We start from the raw sequence: 16,776 nt of genomic DNA on the forward strand, positions 1-16,776 counted from the left end.
TTGATGCTAGTAAGATAAAAGTGATTTCAGTATAGAAAATGAAAATTTTTGTAATAGAATCCCAGTGATCCGTAGGTACTCAGCATAGGGTTTCTTTACTCCCCCTTTACCCAAGTTACTGACACAATGAGCCTTTCAGAATATTGCTTTCCAAGAGTATTTGGGTCACAAAAAAAGCCCATGCTTTTCTTTTAAGAACATTTAGTTGGCGTTGCTAGTGAAAGCAAAGTAGACTGATGCCTCACATCCATTCCAACCCTTCCTAGTGTGCCATTCTTTACTGTAGAAGCTGAATGGTTAAAAACAAAGGAAAACAACAACAAAATCCCTGCATTTTCCAAAATATTTTCCAAGTAGAATTAGGAGAATCAATGTGATTGGCAAGGTAGAAAAGTAGAATTAATTCTTATGCTGCCTTTGGATTTTCTCACCAAAGAAAAGGCAGGGATGGTTCTTAAGCATCTGATGTTTTCATGTTAGTGTGATGGGCTGGTGCAGTGTGTGATCACTAGCTTCATGGATGTTGACATCCTCTTCAGGGAACATCAGTTGTGCCGGTATGGATCATAACAGCTGTGATATGACATGAACTCAGACTCAATGAGCAGTCTTGATGTTTACTGGTGTGTTATTTATGGAGGCTTCTGTGTGTGAGGTGGCAGTTTTGTAATTGTGGTGACTTCCTGATTGTGTTGCCTAAATGTTCTTAGAGACTGACATTATAACCAGGTTCCTAATTTTTCAATTTGCTTCATGGTTGTTGAAACAGTGGCTTAATTCGACACCGTGTCTTTGAACATGGTTCTTCAATCTCCCTCCCTTCCTCTGAAGTTTCTGTAAGCTGTTGAATGCCTGATGGTGGATGGGTTTTAATATGAATTAGTGATTACACATTCTTGTTCTTTATAACCAATCCTAGATTAAGAGAGTCCCTCATTGGCCACAGAATTAGTGAAATTTTATTCTAACATCAGATGTGACCCATAGTCAGATTCCATTTTGCTCACATTAACATATTTTTCAATATAAGAAAAGTTTTCCCTATTTCAGCATTGTTTCATTTCTGAAACATATTTTTTTTACATAATCTCTTGTTTTTATGTACTACCTATAAGAGAAGTTTGCCATCAATAATGGATTTCTATACTAATTTTGAATTAAAAAATAATCAAAGATGATCCAAACATAAGATATAGTGTGGCATTTCACCTGTGGCACCATCAGGAAAATCTTGAAGTCATTTATGTGCAAGGTGAGTTTGATCATATACACAGTGATTGTTGCCTTTGCAGAATTCAAAATTAAACTCTGTGAACTGACGTTCCTGTAGGTCAGACAGGTGAAGTGCTTCAGCTGGTTTTGAGGATGTGAAGGATTCCAGGTCCCAGCTTACCCCCTCTTCCCCTTTATGGCTCTCTGAGCTGTACACTTGAAGAGGTCTCTAGAGTAAACAGATGCTTTCATCTTGGCGGTACTCTCTCCTCATTCCCTGGCCGACTTCAGCCAGAAGCAGTGGCTGTCCAGTATGTTACGTTTCTGACACTTTACACGGACTTTTAAGAGATTCATATTCTCTAGGCGACAGAATGTTTTCATCTGCATGCAGGTCTTCAAAGTTGGCAGCTGCATCAGCAGGGCATTGGGGTAGTTGGGGGGAGTCCACTTGCAACTCATAGTGGATGACATCACTGCCGAGAGTGTTTAAAACAATTGTATTAGTGATGTTCTCTTTGTTTTTAGCAGCTGGAAGACGCAAAGATTCACTGACAACTTTGTTTATTCTCCTGGAGTTCAGAGGTTTGCTCATGCTTCTTGGTTCCCAAGGTTTTGAAGCAAAAATCCATTTTTATCCTGTACATTTTTTATCTGACTCTCTAGAGTAGATTCTTTCTCAATTGCTTCTTCAGCAAATAGTGTCTGTCTACATGTTAAACAGTTCAGCATCGTAGTTTTGCATTTGGTCACAAGTCGGTTTTGAAGCAAAAATCCATTTTTATCCTGTACATTTTTTATCTGACTCTCTAGAGTAGATTCTTTCTCAACTGCTTCTTCAGCAAATAGTGTCTGTCTACACGTTAAACAGTTCAGCATCGTAGTTTTGCATTTGGTCACAAGTCTCTTGTTCGAAATACCCACGAAGTACAGTGTTATGTTTGAGGATAACAGTCCCATTTTTTTTTCCAGTATAGGAGACTCTATTTCAGCTGTCAGAATCATCTGACTCCTCTTTGAGGTTTATCTAGTCGTTGTGTTGTACAAAATACAAGTTGCCTGGATTCAACAGTTTTCCACTGGAGACTAGGATTAAAAAATACAGCTCAGGCCTGTTCGGTTTGCAGCATCTCTGCTGCCCTCTAGCGGATCTGGCCTGAAAGCTCGGCAGACGCGGGCGCAGCCATGAGAACAGCTGCTAGGGAACTCCATCATCCTAAAATAATCCTCCCCCCCCCACCAATTATTTACTTTATAGGTATGGGTGTTTTGTTTGCATGTATACAAATTCATCACGTGCTTGCTTGGCTGCCAGTTGAGGTCGGAAGCTACAGTGGGTTGTGAGTGGCTCTTTGGATCCTGGGACCCGAGCTTTGCTCCTCTGAAAGTGCTTTTTACCAGAGACATCTCTTTAGCCCCCATCCCCCATTCACTCACTACGCCCGGCTCTCTAATCCTTTTTTACTACTGCCTATTAATCAGTAATTGAACTGCTGGGATGTATTATACATTTATCTCAAGTGCACAAGTGCTCCATCTACTTGCCAAATAAAATCAGCCATGGACACAGGAAACTGTGGTTGAAGAAAACAGAGGGCGGGGTGCCGGGCGAGAGGCGGGCGCCGGGCTAGAGGCGGGGCAACCAGAGTAAGGGAGAGACTGCACACCGGAAGGCCGGGCGCTGCTTGGGAGGGCGGGGCGACCTGAGAAAGGCGGGTTGATAAGTGCGGTGACGGGCCGGGGGGCGGGATGGAGGGCGGGACTCTAAAATAACGCAAATAACGGCTGGGCTTGTATTGGCGGCGCGGCGCGTTTTGCGCATGCGCGGCTCTTTTGAATCCTCCTCGGCTCTGGTCTCCTGTGTGTACTTATAGCGGAAGTCTCCAGTGCGGATCCGGAGGGTCCTGGGCCGCCTGCCTCCGCAGTGTAAGTGCAGGCGGCCGGCTCTTTTCCCTGACCCTCCTGGAACCTTAGCCTGCTGGGGTTTCCCTCTCAGGCCTCCGTCGGGCATCGTGGGCCGGAAACATGGCCTCCTTCCATCTGGTGAGTGCTAGCCTGGGCCCCGGGTGCGAGCAGAAACGGGCGCCCCTGGGGCGAGCAGTCCAGGCGCAGGGCAGCTGCTGTGAGCACTTGTTAGGGGTGGGTCGGGACGGGTGCTGTGGGCAGGGGTGAGTGCTGTGGGCAGGGGTGGGTGCTGTGGGCAGGGGTGGGTGCTGTGGACCTGTCAGGGGTGGGTCGGGGTGTGTGCTGTGGACCTGTCAGTGGTGGGCAGGGGTGGGTGCTGTGGGCAGGGGTGGGTGCTGTGGGCAGGGGTGAGTGCTGTGGGCAGGGGTGTGTGCTGTGGACCTGTCAGTGTGGGCAGGGGTGGGTGCTGTGGGCAGGGGTGAGTGCTGTGGGCAGGGATGAGTGCTGTGGGCAGGGGTGGGTGCTGTGGGCAGGGGTGACTGCTGTGGGCAGGGATGGGTGCTGTGGACCTGTCAGGGGTGGATCGTGGTGGGTCAGGGTGGGTGCTGTGGGCAGGGATGAGTGCTGTGGGCAGGGGTGGGTGCTGTGGACCTGTCAGGGGTGGATCGGGGTGGGTGCTGTGGGCAGGGGTGGGTGCTGTGTGTGGCTGGTCAGGGGTAGGTTGAAAGCAGCACAGGTAACAAACCACATGTGGTTGTGTACCAGCAGCAGGAGTAACTGGACTTTAATCTCAAGGTTTCATTCACATGGTAGTCTCATCTATGCCTGCTCGTTTCTTTGAAGATACTGTTCCCATTTTTACATTTTAGCCTCTATTTCCTAGTCTTCCAAGTACCTCTGACTGTTGTACATCTCAGTTTTGATGGTCTGGAAGAACTTGAGTATTAATTTCTCCCTAAAACAAACAAACAAAAACCACCCGAAGTTATACTTTTTGTTGAAATACTATATTGTGTGAAGTTTCTAATATTAATAGGCCACCTGTTATTGATAAAGCTTTTATTCAAGACAGCCTTTTTTTTTTTTTTTTTTTTTCTTTTTGGAAAGGTGACAACTTTGAATTCCTGACCTGGACCAGAACTTGCCACTTTATATTTCTTGACACATTGATATTCATTAATCTTTCACATTTCATAGCAGTTCTATTTATCTTTTTAAGAAAATCTTCATTGATGATCTCCTAATATGTTGTTGTATATGTATGCTTGAATGTGTATGAAAAGACAAAATAGTGCACATTCTGCAAAATCATATAATTTATATTGCATGTGATCAGAGCAAAAAAATCATTAGATCCACAAAAATAAAATTTAACAAATGCTTGCTGTACATTATCAAATATCTGTTATAACTCTATAACTGGTTTAAGCTTAATAGTTCTGACATCTATGTATTGTCTATTTAGAAGATAAGGGCAGAGAAGAGTTGGGGATTATTCTCAGGTATTATATCCAAAAGTGTTTTCAAGGGAATTTATCACCAAAGAAACTTTTGCTTTTCCCAAGGCAGCTTTGGTGTTGAGATGGGGAGGATGAGGGAGTGCTAATAGGGTACCTAGTGGGTAGAGGCCAAAGATTCTGCTAAGCGTCATACAACTAAAAGTCATTCACTCCAAATAGAGGTTGGCAGACCCTATTGTGTTATACAATTTTTTGAGACTATAGTCTAGGTGAAAGAAACTCAAGTTGAGATCAACTAAAGGATAAATTGAAGTTGACAGATTATACTTTCAAATAAATATCTTCTAGATTTTTAGCTCAGAATTGAGCAACCTTATTTGTTTTGGTTATTACCTGTTTTTGAGTATGCCTAAAACCCACTGACACTCTAATTAATAGGTGCTCTGTATTCATGAGCAGGTGACCTCTCCTGTCCTAGAAATATTCCTACTTAGCAGAAGAAGAGGTAGTCTTGTACATGTATTTATGTTAAAAAAAATTATTTGTTCAGATTTGGATCCTTCAATTTACTCAAATGAGAAGAAATTTCATAAACTGGTGTTAGGAAGCTTGTGTAATTTAACATTCTCAGAATTGGTTTTTATTTTAGTGCCTCACAGTGTTGAATACTGAAAAGAAGCCTACGTGTTTGCTTTAAACATTTCCATCAAATGAATAATAGTGGGTTTGAGGGTTATAGTGGTGGTATAGAGTGTTCTTGCATTGATGGGTCTTGACTTTAATCTTGACACCAAAAGAAAATTCGTAATGAAGCCAATTTGTTAGATATCTCTTTTCTTTAGTTTTCTACCTGCAAAATAGATTCCATCTTTTGTTTTTAAAATACTTTATGAATTTTATGGGTTCTTACCCTTCTTTAAATATTTTTATTTACTTTTTTGTCCTTATTTGGCATATTTTTGTTGTTGTTGTTTGGTTTTGGGATAGTGTCTCATGTAACAAAGGATGGCCTTGAATTAGAACTCATTATGTAGGCAAGGATGACTTTGAACTCTTTCATTCATCTCCTAATTGTAGGTGCAACACTACCATGCACAACTTTTGGCAATCTTTTTTTTTTTTTTTTTTTTTGAGACAGGGTCTCTTGTTTCCCAGGCAGCTTTCAAATTTTCCTGTCCACTCTTCATAAACGATGGGATTACTTTACCATTTACCACTTTCTCATGTTTATGAGTTCTGAGGATTTGACCCAGAGATTCCCAAATGCTAGGAAAGCATTTTACTAACTGAACCCTGTTCCTGGAACAGCTCTTTTTTTTTTTTTTTTTTTTTTTTTTTTTTTTTTAAGGTTAATATCGAATATAGTTTAATAGAAAAACTATGGAAGGATGATAAATTATCTCAAGACAAAGTCTCTGCCCCACATTTATGTTTTTTGAATGTTTTATTGTGTGTGGGAGGGAGTGGAGGTGTGGGTCTGTCGGTTAGAAGGTCCTCCACCTTTCCATGGATTCTTGGAATACAACTCAGGTTGCTAGGCTTCACAACAGTGTTTTCACTCACTGGGTCATCTGCATGGCCCTTTCAGGTTTCCTAATATCTGTTTTGTTTATGCCTTTTCTTCTTTCCTAAGCAACTCAGTATGAATGATATTAGGGGGAACCAAACAATATGGGTATCCCAGTAAATGGGAAATTGTAGCAACTCAAGAGCTGGTGTGTAGGAGTAAGCATGAATCTGGTTGACAAGATAGCCCAGTTTACAATGCCAGAGCTTAGATGTTGAGAAGGTAATATCCATGTGCTAGGGGACAGCTTATGTAGTCAGTGAGTTCAAGTATGGAAATGGAAATGGTTCACATAGGAGTTTTGGTGATGGGTGAATCCCAGGTAGATAGCAGCTGTGTTTCTGTGAGAAGCAATCTGGTGTGGTATGAGGAGGGCATCATCCATGCTGGACTGACTGTTGGCAGAGTGAGTTGGAATCCTAGTGATGTTATGGGGTGTCTTCACAGGACAGTGGCTTGGAACTAGGTGAAAGCAGAGTGAGTTGGAATCCTAGTGATGTTATGGGGTGTCTTCACAGGACAGTGGCTTGGAACTAGGTGAAAGAGCATGAGCAGTAGGGAGAGAACATGGGGAAAGTGTGGCTGAGACCCATATAGGGGAGCTTCCTTAGCAGATAGAAGTCTGGGAAGTTTGATCAAACAGAGTGAGGTCAGTGTAGGGGTTAAGACAGCTAGGCCCTCTGAATGTGGGTGATAGTTCTGTGGCTTGATCTTTTTAGGCAGGGAGGAGGCCTAGCAGTGGGACCAGGACTTATCCTAGGTACACGAACTGGCTTTGTGGAGCCAGTCATGTCAGCCTTGACACAGGGGGAGGGCCTTGGTCTTGTTGTTGACTCCCTGAGGAAGGCCTTACTCCCTCTGAGGAGTGGATGGGGGGGGGGCGGCAGGAGAAGGGGAGGGAGGGGGAACTGGGGTTCGTATGCAAAATGAAAAAATTTAAATAAAAGTAAGAAAAGATAAGCTGTGTTAATGAGCTTGGAGGATAATCACATATTCTTTCATACTTTGGAGAAGAAAAAAATAACATAGAATGGTGTTGTTGGTTCTTTCCTACTCTAATAAATCGCACAGAGGCTTATTCTTATAAATGCTCAGCCTTAGCTTCTTTCTTTCCTTTTTTTACTTTCTTTTTTTTTATTTTACATGTCGATCCCAGTTCCCTCTCCCTCCCTCCCTCCCTCCATCCCTTCCTTCTTCTTACCCTCTCTCACATGCACCCTGACCACCCTTCCCTCCCACCCCCCCACCCCCCCCACCATTCCACATGTAGGGCTATGCCATCCAGGTGGGGTGATATAAATCTGTCAAGTCATTTGAAGTAGGGACTAGGACTTCTCTCCTGTCTCTAGGTTAAGGCAGTATCCCTCCGTGGGGGATGTGTCCACAAGGTCCTTTTGTGCACCACGAATGCATCCTGGTTCCACTGTCTGAGGTCCCTTAGACTGCTCAGTCCTTCTGGCTGAGACCCATATTCGGGGGGCCTGAGTCAGTCCCATGCTGGATTCCCAGCTATCAGTCTGGGGGGCCGTTAGCTCCTCCTTGTTCAGGTCAGCTGTCTCTATGTGTTTCTGCAACCTGGTCTTGTCCTCTCCCTCTGCACCTGGATTCTAGTTCGACTCAGTGTTTAGGTATATGGGTGTTTGCTTCTGTTTCCAAAAGGTACTAGATGAGGGTAGCCTTTCTATGGTTGCTCAAATTGTTAGTTGGTGGCAGTTTTGTAGGTCTCTAGACCTTTCTTTAGGTTCAGTTTTCTCTTCAAACCAATAATGGCTCCCTCTCTTATGTTTGTTCTCTCTCTCTCTCTCCCTCCCTCCCTCTCCCTCTCACTCTCTATCTTATTTCTGTGTATCTTTTCTTTTCTTCTTATTTGCTGGATGGCTGGGTGGCTGGCACCTTTTTTCCTCACTCCTCAATTCTCTTTTCCCAGATTTCTTTTCTTATTTATTCTTTCTGTCTGCCAGCCCCTCCTATCCTTTCTCCTGATTTGCTGATAGCTGTTCAGTTTTTTATTAGACCAATAAGGTGTTTTAAACAGGTAAAGTAACATAGCTTCACAGAGTTAAACAAATGCAACATAATGTGATACATCTTTGCACCATTAAACAAATGTTCCACAGCATAAAACAACTGTAACACATCTTTAATATTCTACAGCAGAATGGATCCTGTGATTTTAGATTATAATTGTAGGGATCTGAACTAAGACACAGAGAAATATTTTCTCCCTTGTGTTACAGGCTGGAGAATAGACAGCAGCTTCCCCAAAACAAGGAGTACATGTGACATTCAGTTCATTCCTGCTTTCTAAACTAAAACAAAGGAAACTAAGTATCTCTTCAAAAATTGTGGCTTTTGGAGCTGGTGCAGCCAACATAAAGATTAGCCTAGAACAAGTAGAATGTTTTGCTATTATTTATATAGCATTGGGTTGAATGAAAGTGGGGCTAGATGAACACTGGTGTTGATAGTGCTTTGACTGGTGTTGATAGTGCTTTCACTATCACTATTAGGAGTGTGCTAGTCATTATCTTAGTACAGAATCCAACTAGAAGGTTTTCTTTTATGGTTCTACAGTTCACAGATATGGTCTGAAGGCTGTATCACCATTTTACTCTACTTTGTTTTTCTTTTATTCCCAATTCTTGCTGTTTTGTGGGAGGTACAGTTAGTTTCATTTTTAAAATTATCTTAGTTTTAGGTAATTCTGCTTTTCATTAAGAATTCTTGCTCTCTTCTAGTTATTGATAATGTATAATTTTAGATTTTTATTTTTATTATTTAAGAGAGAGGGTTTTGCTATATGGCCCAGGTGAGATCAAACTTAGAGTCCTCTTACACAGACTACCATAGCAAGCTCCATGTTAGTTTTATGAGTGTTGCATTTCAGTTATCTTTTGAAAGTATTAGTTTTCTTATCTTTACAGTTTCTTCATTTTTGTCTTTAGCATTAATTTTCTCTTGGGACATTTTCATAAATTTATATCTTGATTTTACTTTTCTGCTTTAGAGACTTAAATGTCCAGGAATCTACAGAAGTTGATCATATTTGAGACAGACTACATAATACCTTTTGTGAGCTATGCAGCAGTATGGTCATCTGTCCTATAAATATGCTTGTTAGGTCCAAAGGTAACTCCCAGTTCCTCAAACTCCAAAAAGCAATTCATGTTTCCAGAACTGAGCTCAACCAGGGAACTTGTGAAGGTGGTTCCTCTCTACCAAAAGGGGTCATTTCATTTAGGGTAGAAGGGATATATGGCTACCCATGGTACCTGTTAGCATTTCAAAGCTCATTTTGGCCTCCAGTCTCTCTCAGGCTCACAAGCATCTGCTACATTTTTCAAAGTTCATGCTAGCATCCCAAGCCTTCTTACCTCCTTTTCTATCCTCAACTCCCACCATCTCATAGGCTTCCCTTCCCACAGATACTCATTCTCCTTATAACCCTGCCATTCTCAATGTTTTTCTCTCTGTCTATGCTCTGCTTCTGGATCTCTCACTATGCTTTCTCTATTGTCTGTCCCTTGCTGTTCTCACTCTTTTCTAGCCTTGGACAGGTCCATGTGTAGTCTACGTTCTTTTTACATTCTGGGCTCTCCCAGAGGCTTCTGCCTGTTCTAACTCACATCTACAATAAAAACCTTCCTCCTAACCATATGATGCCAGTTTATGTTTTCCTTTAATCTCTCCTGTCCCAACATTTACTAGGATAGAGTCTAATTATTTAGCACAGCCCAGGTTGATGCCAAAGTTGAAATCCTCCAGCTTTAGCCTTATCAAATTTCTGGGATGGCCCTATTACTGTTTGCTTGTCTTATTCCTTCTGTTTTATCTGAAGTTCCTTTTCTGTATCTCTGTGGCTTTCTCTTGAGCAGATTAGTCTCTTTGATTGAGGATATCCTCAATAAAGGATATTAATATATATGTATTAATCTAGCCAATGAAGAATATTATACATTAATATTATGTATAATAATTATAATATATTACACATAAAATATATATTCAGTGAAGGATATTAATATATAATATCTGATGTTTAAATTGCTACTGCTTTTGTTTTATTCCATTATTTATAACGTCTTATCTATTTTCTATCTTTCAGAAAATTGTTATTCTTTTTGTATGTGGCTTTCTATTTCATTTCATTGTTGTTTTATGTCTTGCTATTTCATTTTGTGTGTGTGTGTGTGTGTGTGTGTACTTATGTGGCATGTGGATATCAGACAGCTTCTTGGAGTCAGTTATTTTTTTCTAACTTTGGTTCAAAGGATCAAACTCATGTCATCAAACTTGTTTTGTGGTTGCAAACTCCTAGTTAGCCATTTTGCCTGTCCCTAGAATTCTTTATGGTATTATATTGGACAATTAACAGATACTTGTTAAATGACTAAATGGAAAAATATGTTCTTTTGTTAATCCTGTATTGTATTAGAATTATTTTGAAGATGAGTTGCATTTGATGATAGTTAACTTTTCTTTCAGGATCATCTAAAAAATTATCACAGAAGATTTTGCCGGCCTTCCAGGTAACATGTTTATACTTGAACTTTAGTTCAAGATGATTTATTTTCATCTTTAGAAAGTGGGCTTTTTTTCAATGAAGAAAGAAAAATCTGTTGGCTTTGGCAGATTGATTTCTATGCATACTGATTGTTTAGTCTTTAATTATTTTACATAAGAGAAATATTAGCACAAGTCATGTAATAACTTAGTGCAAGTAAGAAAAATACTTATATAGAATGTGGACAAGATGAATTGAACTCTGAATTATTGGCACTGAGTGGTAATATTAGTGAAATGTAATTATTTCTGTAAGTAGTGAAGTATACTTATTCCAATACATTTTTTGACTATAAAGAGCTTGCATTTTGTTTGAAAGATTTTTTTCTGTATTACCAGTAAAATTACTTAATGAACAAAAATATTAATTGTAAGATAATAAAGTAACATTTTATATCATAAAAGATTGATATATAATTTAGCTTTAATTTGAAGTACAGCCAGGCCTGTAAGACATTATATGCAATTTTATGTTTTTGATATTAATGTAACATTAAAAGTTTAGTGTAATTTTAAGCAAAAGTTTATTAAACTCTTTTTAGAGCTTTATGCCAACAAAGTGCACTTGAAAAGTTGCAGTGAAGGCAATGTTAGTTGGAGATGTTGACTCTGGTGTTTGCGTTTAGTGCCTGTAATATAATTCAGTGGTAGCCAAGTTGGCCTATAATGCTAGAAGTCCTGGGTTTAGTTCCCAAAACAAAAGCAAAACATTTCAGGACTAATTTAGTTTCTTAAAATCAGAATTGCTATTCAGATATAGTAGTTGCCTGAACCAATTTTAGATACAGATATTGAACTTTGAGTAGACATGTAGGTAATAAAATAACTTCTTAATATTATGTACAAATGGAATGTTTGATGGACTCAGACTACTAAGTGTTTAAATAGTAGAGATATTTTTTCCTATTTAAAGTTAACATTTTGTGTGGGATTTTCAAGCGGACAATTACATAAGTAACAAACATTTTATAAAATTATATTTTTACTTTTATTTTTTATTAGAGCCCCCAACATTAATACAAGGCAAGGCAAGAATGTGCTGGAAATCTTACAAGACTGTTTTGAAGAACAAAGTAAGTCTTCATTTCTAGATGGACTTTCAGAGTTGGTATAATTGAAAATAGAAACATATCACAAATGTCTAATGTAGCATATATGTTGTAGCATTTAAATATATAGAGCAATTTCTTCATAACTTTGAGTATATATAACCAATTCATCTTGTACCTTTTGGTATATTGAGGAGAATATGGAATATTACTGATATATCCAAGTAATGTGTCATCTTTAATTCACACTGGGTTCAAATAATCTGGAACTCTATAGGTCAATACTTTGCACAAAAGAAAATATTTCCTTAATGTGAAATCTAAAATCATAAATACTTGGAAGTCTAGAAGTTTGGATATGAATATCATGCCACAAGAAAAATCTTTAGATGCATGTGTAAATATTCTAAAATCTGCCTAAAACATGAAATTAGGTACTTATAGATCCAAGCATTTCTATAAGGGAGAAAGTATAAGGGATCAATTGCATTTGAAGTAATTTTGGTAATTTACATTTGTTTATTACAAAGTGATGAATGAGGGCACAAAAGCATTCTGAGGCTGATCGTGAGTAAAGGAGTGGAGAGATGGTAGATGCTGTTGTCTAATGTCTTCTCCCAATATTGCTTTCCAATGCTGTTAACAGTGTTCAGAGAGATGAGACTTTTGAGGTGTGCTTAGATCATAAGGTTTCTGTCCTCATGAATTTAAGCCAGCCATAAAAGGCCTTGGGAGCTTTGTCAGGTCTGTGTCTTAACTTGCTTAGGGATAAAATACTCTTGCTATAAAATCTTGATACACAATCTCTGAAATCTCTGTGCTTTTTAAATCATTCAGTTCCCTGTATTTATTTTTGCGGATCTGGGTATGAAGCTCAGGGCATTGTGGTTGTTAGGCAAGCACTCTATCACCGAGCTACATCCCTAGTTCAGTCTCAGGTATTCTGTCTGCACAAAAAGTAAGACAGCAGAAAAAGTATTTGCATTACAGACTGAAAGAACTGAAGTTTCTTTCCCACCTTAGGAATTTCGTTTACTTTTCTATATCTAGTGTTGTAGGAACATTTGAATATTACATTGCTATCTGTATTTCTTTAGGCTAATTGTATTTTGAAGAGTCAACTGATAGTTCTTCACAGGTCATGTAGAGCAGTGGTTCTCAACCTTCCTAAGGCTGTGTTGTGGTCACCCCCAACTATGAAATTATTTTTGTTGCTACTTCATAACTGTAAATTTGCTACTGTTATGAATCGTAATGTAAACATTTGTGTTTTCCAATGGTCTTAGGTGACCCCTGAGGAGTTGCAGCCCACAGGTTGAGAACCACTGATACAGAGCTACTTTCACTTTTCAGTTAGAATATTTCTTTCGAGATAGTCTCGGTATGTCAATCAGGCTAGGCTAGAATTCACAGAGGTCTGTTTGTCTCTTCCATCAGAGTGCTGAGATTTTAAAAGTTGTATTCCACTTTACCCAGTTCTTTTTTTTTTTTTTTAAAAATACATTTTAAGTCTTGTCCATGGTTTTTATTACAGATTCTACAGAGTCATTGCTTTGTACCACACCTAAAGTGAAAGATAATTGTAGTCAGTCATCAGGCAGAGAGGTGAGTCTAACAGAACTGATGGATGTTTGGTACTTTAATGAATGATGTTTAAACAGTGCTCTTATATATATTTCAGTTGTGTTATTCTTTAGAAAGAATCCTATGCTTCTCTTGACTTTCATAAAATTTGGAGGTATTATAATATTTTGGCTCAATATTTCAAGTATTTGACATTGAGAGAAATACAAAATTACAGCAAGCCTTTTGCTTCTTCTAAACTAATACTTAAGAGTTTAGGGGAATGGGTGCTTTAAGTTCCTGATTAGACTGGCAAATGTGGTTGTTTTCAGAAGACTGGTGGGCTAATTGCTGTCCACAAAAGTTGCTTTTGGTTGACTATGTGCTTTGAAGGGTAGGTTGATTTATTATCCAAAAATAGTACAGGTTTAGTTAGTTTTTTTCCCCCCCAAGTACTGTATTTGAACCCAGGGCCTTGAACATGACAAACACAGGGCTGAATCACTGAGCTACACTCCTAGTGGTAACACTTTGGAACTTAGTGGCCCAAGACATAGTATTTGGAATCATAGTACTAATTAGAAAGCTCATAGACATAAAACTTCATTAAAAACTGACAGTCTGGAGTGCTAACCAGGGGATGGGGGACATGGGAGGATGGAAGGGAGAGGGAACTCGGATTGATATGTAAAATAAGATTGCTTCTAATTTAAATAAAATTTATTAAAAAAATACCCAATAAACACTGTTTTACCATAAGCTGACCTGGAACTTAGCTATACTGCCTAGGCTGGCCTTGAGTTCACGATCCTGATTGCTGTATCTGTAGAGATTGCCTTTGGTTTAAGGAATGTAGACAACTATATCTTTCAGAATTTGAGAGACCTTTTATAATATGAGGAATTTCATTGATTTTTGAAAGTTAAAATCAACTTAAAATTTCCTGGGAACTTGACTTGATCATTAAATTCTTAAGAAATAAGTTTGTACTTTGACAGTTTTATATATGTGTTTAATGAATTGACTTTTTTGCTTAAATTTAATATTTGAGATGTTTGCATCCATATTCACAAATACTGTTCTCTCTCCCCGCTTAAAATGTTTTTATAGGTCTTAACTTTGGAGTTTCCTTTTCTAGGTAGAATGAAGTATGTTACAACACTCTACTGTGACAGCTAGTTAAGCATAAAATGTAAACAAATTAGAGCTTTGAAAGATAATGAAGATAGGTTTAGCACTATATAATCTGCAGCTAATTTTCTTTACTTCTGAAGGGAAGAAAGGTTCTTACATGTCTGCTGACTCAGGGAGGTTTCCCTCTCTAGCTGATGGGTGTTACAGGCATTAATCTACTGTTTGGATGAGACGAGTATTTCTCCCTGGTGTCAAATGGTTCTTATTCTGGCCTTTGTGTGTGTGTGTGTGTGTGTGTGTGTGTGTGTGTGTATGAATGTGTGTATTTAATTATTAAGTAATTGGAGACCCTGTTTCACTTGAGCTTGATATGAGCCTCTTGCCCCCATCTCCTGAGTGCTCAGATCACAGATTTGTACCATTGTCCCTGACTTTAAAAATCCTCTAAAACAAGGTCTGACCTTGAATTTTCTGTGTATCCAAAGATGCCCTTGAACTCCTGATCCTTCTCTCTCTCCCAAGTATTGTATTGTAGTTGTACACTAGCTTGCCTGATTGAAATACACATCTTGATGAATTTTTATAACCATGATCTACATCAAGATATACAATATGAAGGGCTGGGATTCTATTATAGGAAGTTATGGTAGACAATTGAGGGTTTTTTTTTTGTCATTTTTCAGATTTATTAACATAAAAGTTGTTATTGATTTTCTAAAACTTTTGTATGTCTTCAGGATCTATAATGATGTTCTCTTTTATATTCTTGACATTGGTATTTTTGCTTTAGCATTTTTCTTCATTAGTGTGGCAGAACTGCCAATTTTGGTCTTTTGCAAAAGGAAGTTTAGCTTTGTTGATTCTTTTTTACACTTATTAGTCTCATTATTTTTCCTTTACATAATTTTTTCTATGTTATTTTTATTCATATATATGTATGTGTGCTTTTTCTCCTTTAAAGGATATTTCAAAACACTAGATTTTTTTTTTTTTTTTTTTTTTTTTTTTTTCCGAGACAGATTTTCTTTGTGGCTTTGGAGTCTGTCCTGGAACTAGCTCTGTAGATCAGGCTGGTTTCAAACTCACAGAGATTCTCCTGCCTCTGCCTCCCTAGTGCTGGGATTAAAGGCACACGCCACCATCTCCCAGCAGCACTAGAGATTTTGTATGTGTTAAGTTATTTTATCCAGATTGGGACTTTCTAACCTGCAAAGTTAAGCTATGGCCCTCACATAAGAAATGGATTTGAGGGATTTAAGGGATGGCAGTGGCGTAAGAGCACTGTTGCTCTTCCTGAAGGATCTGAGTTCTATCCCAGCACCCATGTTGTTGGCTCACAGCTGCCTAATTCAAGCTCTAGGGGGTCTGACATACTCTTTGACTTCCATACTATCAGTATACATGTAGCATACACATTCACACATTCATACATGTAAACAAGACAAACTCTTAAACTTTTTTGTTATTTTTAATTATGTGTATTTATGTATGTGAATGCAGCTACTTGAAGAGACAGAGGTGTGGGTTTCTCTTGGAGCTGGAGTTGCAGGTGGTTGTGAGTCATGTGATGTAGATGCTTCTACTTGGGTCCTTTGAAGCACTGTGTGCTCTTCACTGCTGAGCCACCTCTCCAGCTCAATAAAACAAACCCCAAAATATGCTAAATGTAAAATGTGAGTTTTATTACTGCTATACAGGTAGACTAGGTAGCCAGCTTCATAAGGGGAGAGGACATCAAGTCTAGATATCCATGTACAGGCTCCTGTATTATCCAAGGAACCATGAATGTTAGATCTGAAGAGTAATCATTATGCATAACACTCAGATACCCATCACTTAATGTACCATCAGTTAAATACAATCATGCATATGATATTTCTCTCCAGGAAAGCCTTTGAAAGTAAGTCCATGTTTATTGGATTCTGGTTCCATGGACATTCCCAGTCTATCAAACATTATAATCCCAGGAGGAAATAAAACAAATGTTCACCATAATCATGTTTTGTAAAATAGTCAAGGCAGGTTGTCACAACAAGTTCAAGCTTACCACTTGTTAAAGAAGCAGCATTATACAAGCCAGTCTGTAGATTCCTGGCAATGGCTAACTCTTTAAAAGAGCCCTTTACATGACCAGGTATGCTGTGTTAACACTTTATTACATAGAGTGAATTCTGAAATACTGTATTGTTTCATTCTTACTTTTATATTTTTTGAACTTTACCTTAATGACATCACTATGTATTTCCAGGAACATGCTTTTTTTTTTTTTTGTTAATATAATCGTTTGTGCTTTGTGTTAACTCCCGTGTTTTAATTCTTAGAG

The 16,776-nt window shown here is 38.8% G+C and overlaps 1 protein-coding gene across 1 annotated transcript in view; it reads left to right on the forward strand.

Annotated features, from left to right (window-relative positions):
- The first annotated feature begins 3,079 nt into the window (after positions 1 to 3,079).
- The window catches only part of Cenpc (centromere protein C), a 42,627-nt gene continuing 28,930 nt past the window's right edge, over positions 3,080 to 16,776 (forward strand). Inside the window, exons 1-4 of the mRNA XM_051198086.1 lie at positions 3,080 to 3,255; positions 10,630 to 10,673; positions 11,710 to 11,780; positions 13,291 to 13,361. Coding sequence (XP_051054043.1) covers positions 3,238 to 3,255; positions 10,630 to 10,673; positions 11,710 to 11,780; positions 13,291 to 13,361 — 204 coding nt within the window. The 5' untranslated portion in view covers positions 3,080 to 3,237. The remainder of the gene's footprint in view (positions 3,256 to 10,629; positions 10,674 to 11,709; positions 11,781 to 13,290; positions 13,362 to 16,776) is intronic.

The sequence above is a fragment of the Phodopus roborovskii genome, unplaced genomic scaffold (genome assembly GCF_943737965.1).
Source record: "Phodopus roborovskii unplaced genomic scaffold, PHOROB, whole genome shotgun sequence".
NCBI classification, from domain to species: Eukaryota; Metazoa; Chordata; class Mammalia; order Rodentia; family Cricetidae; genus Phodopus; species Phodopus roborovskii.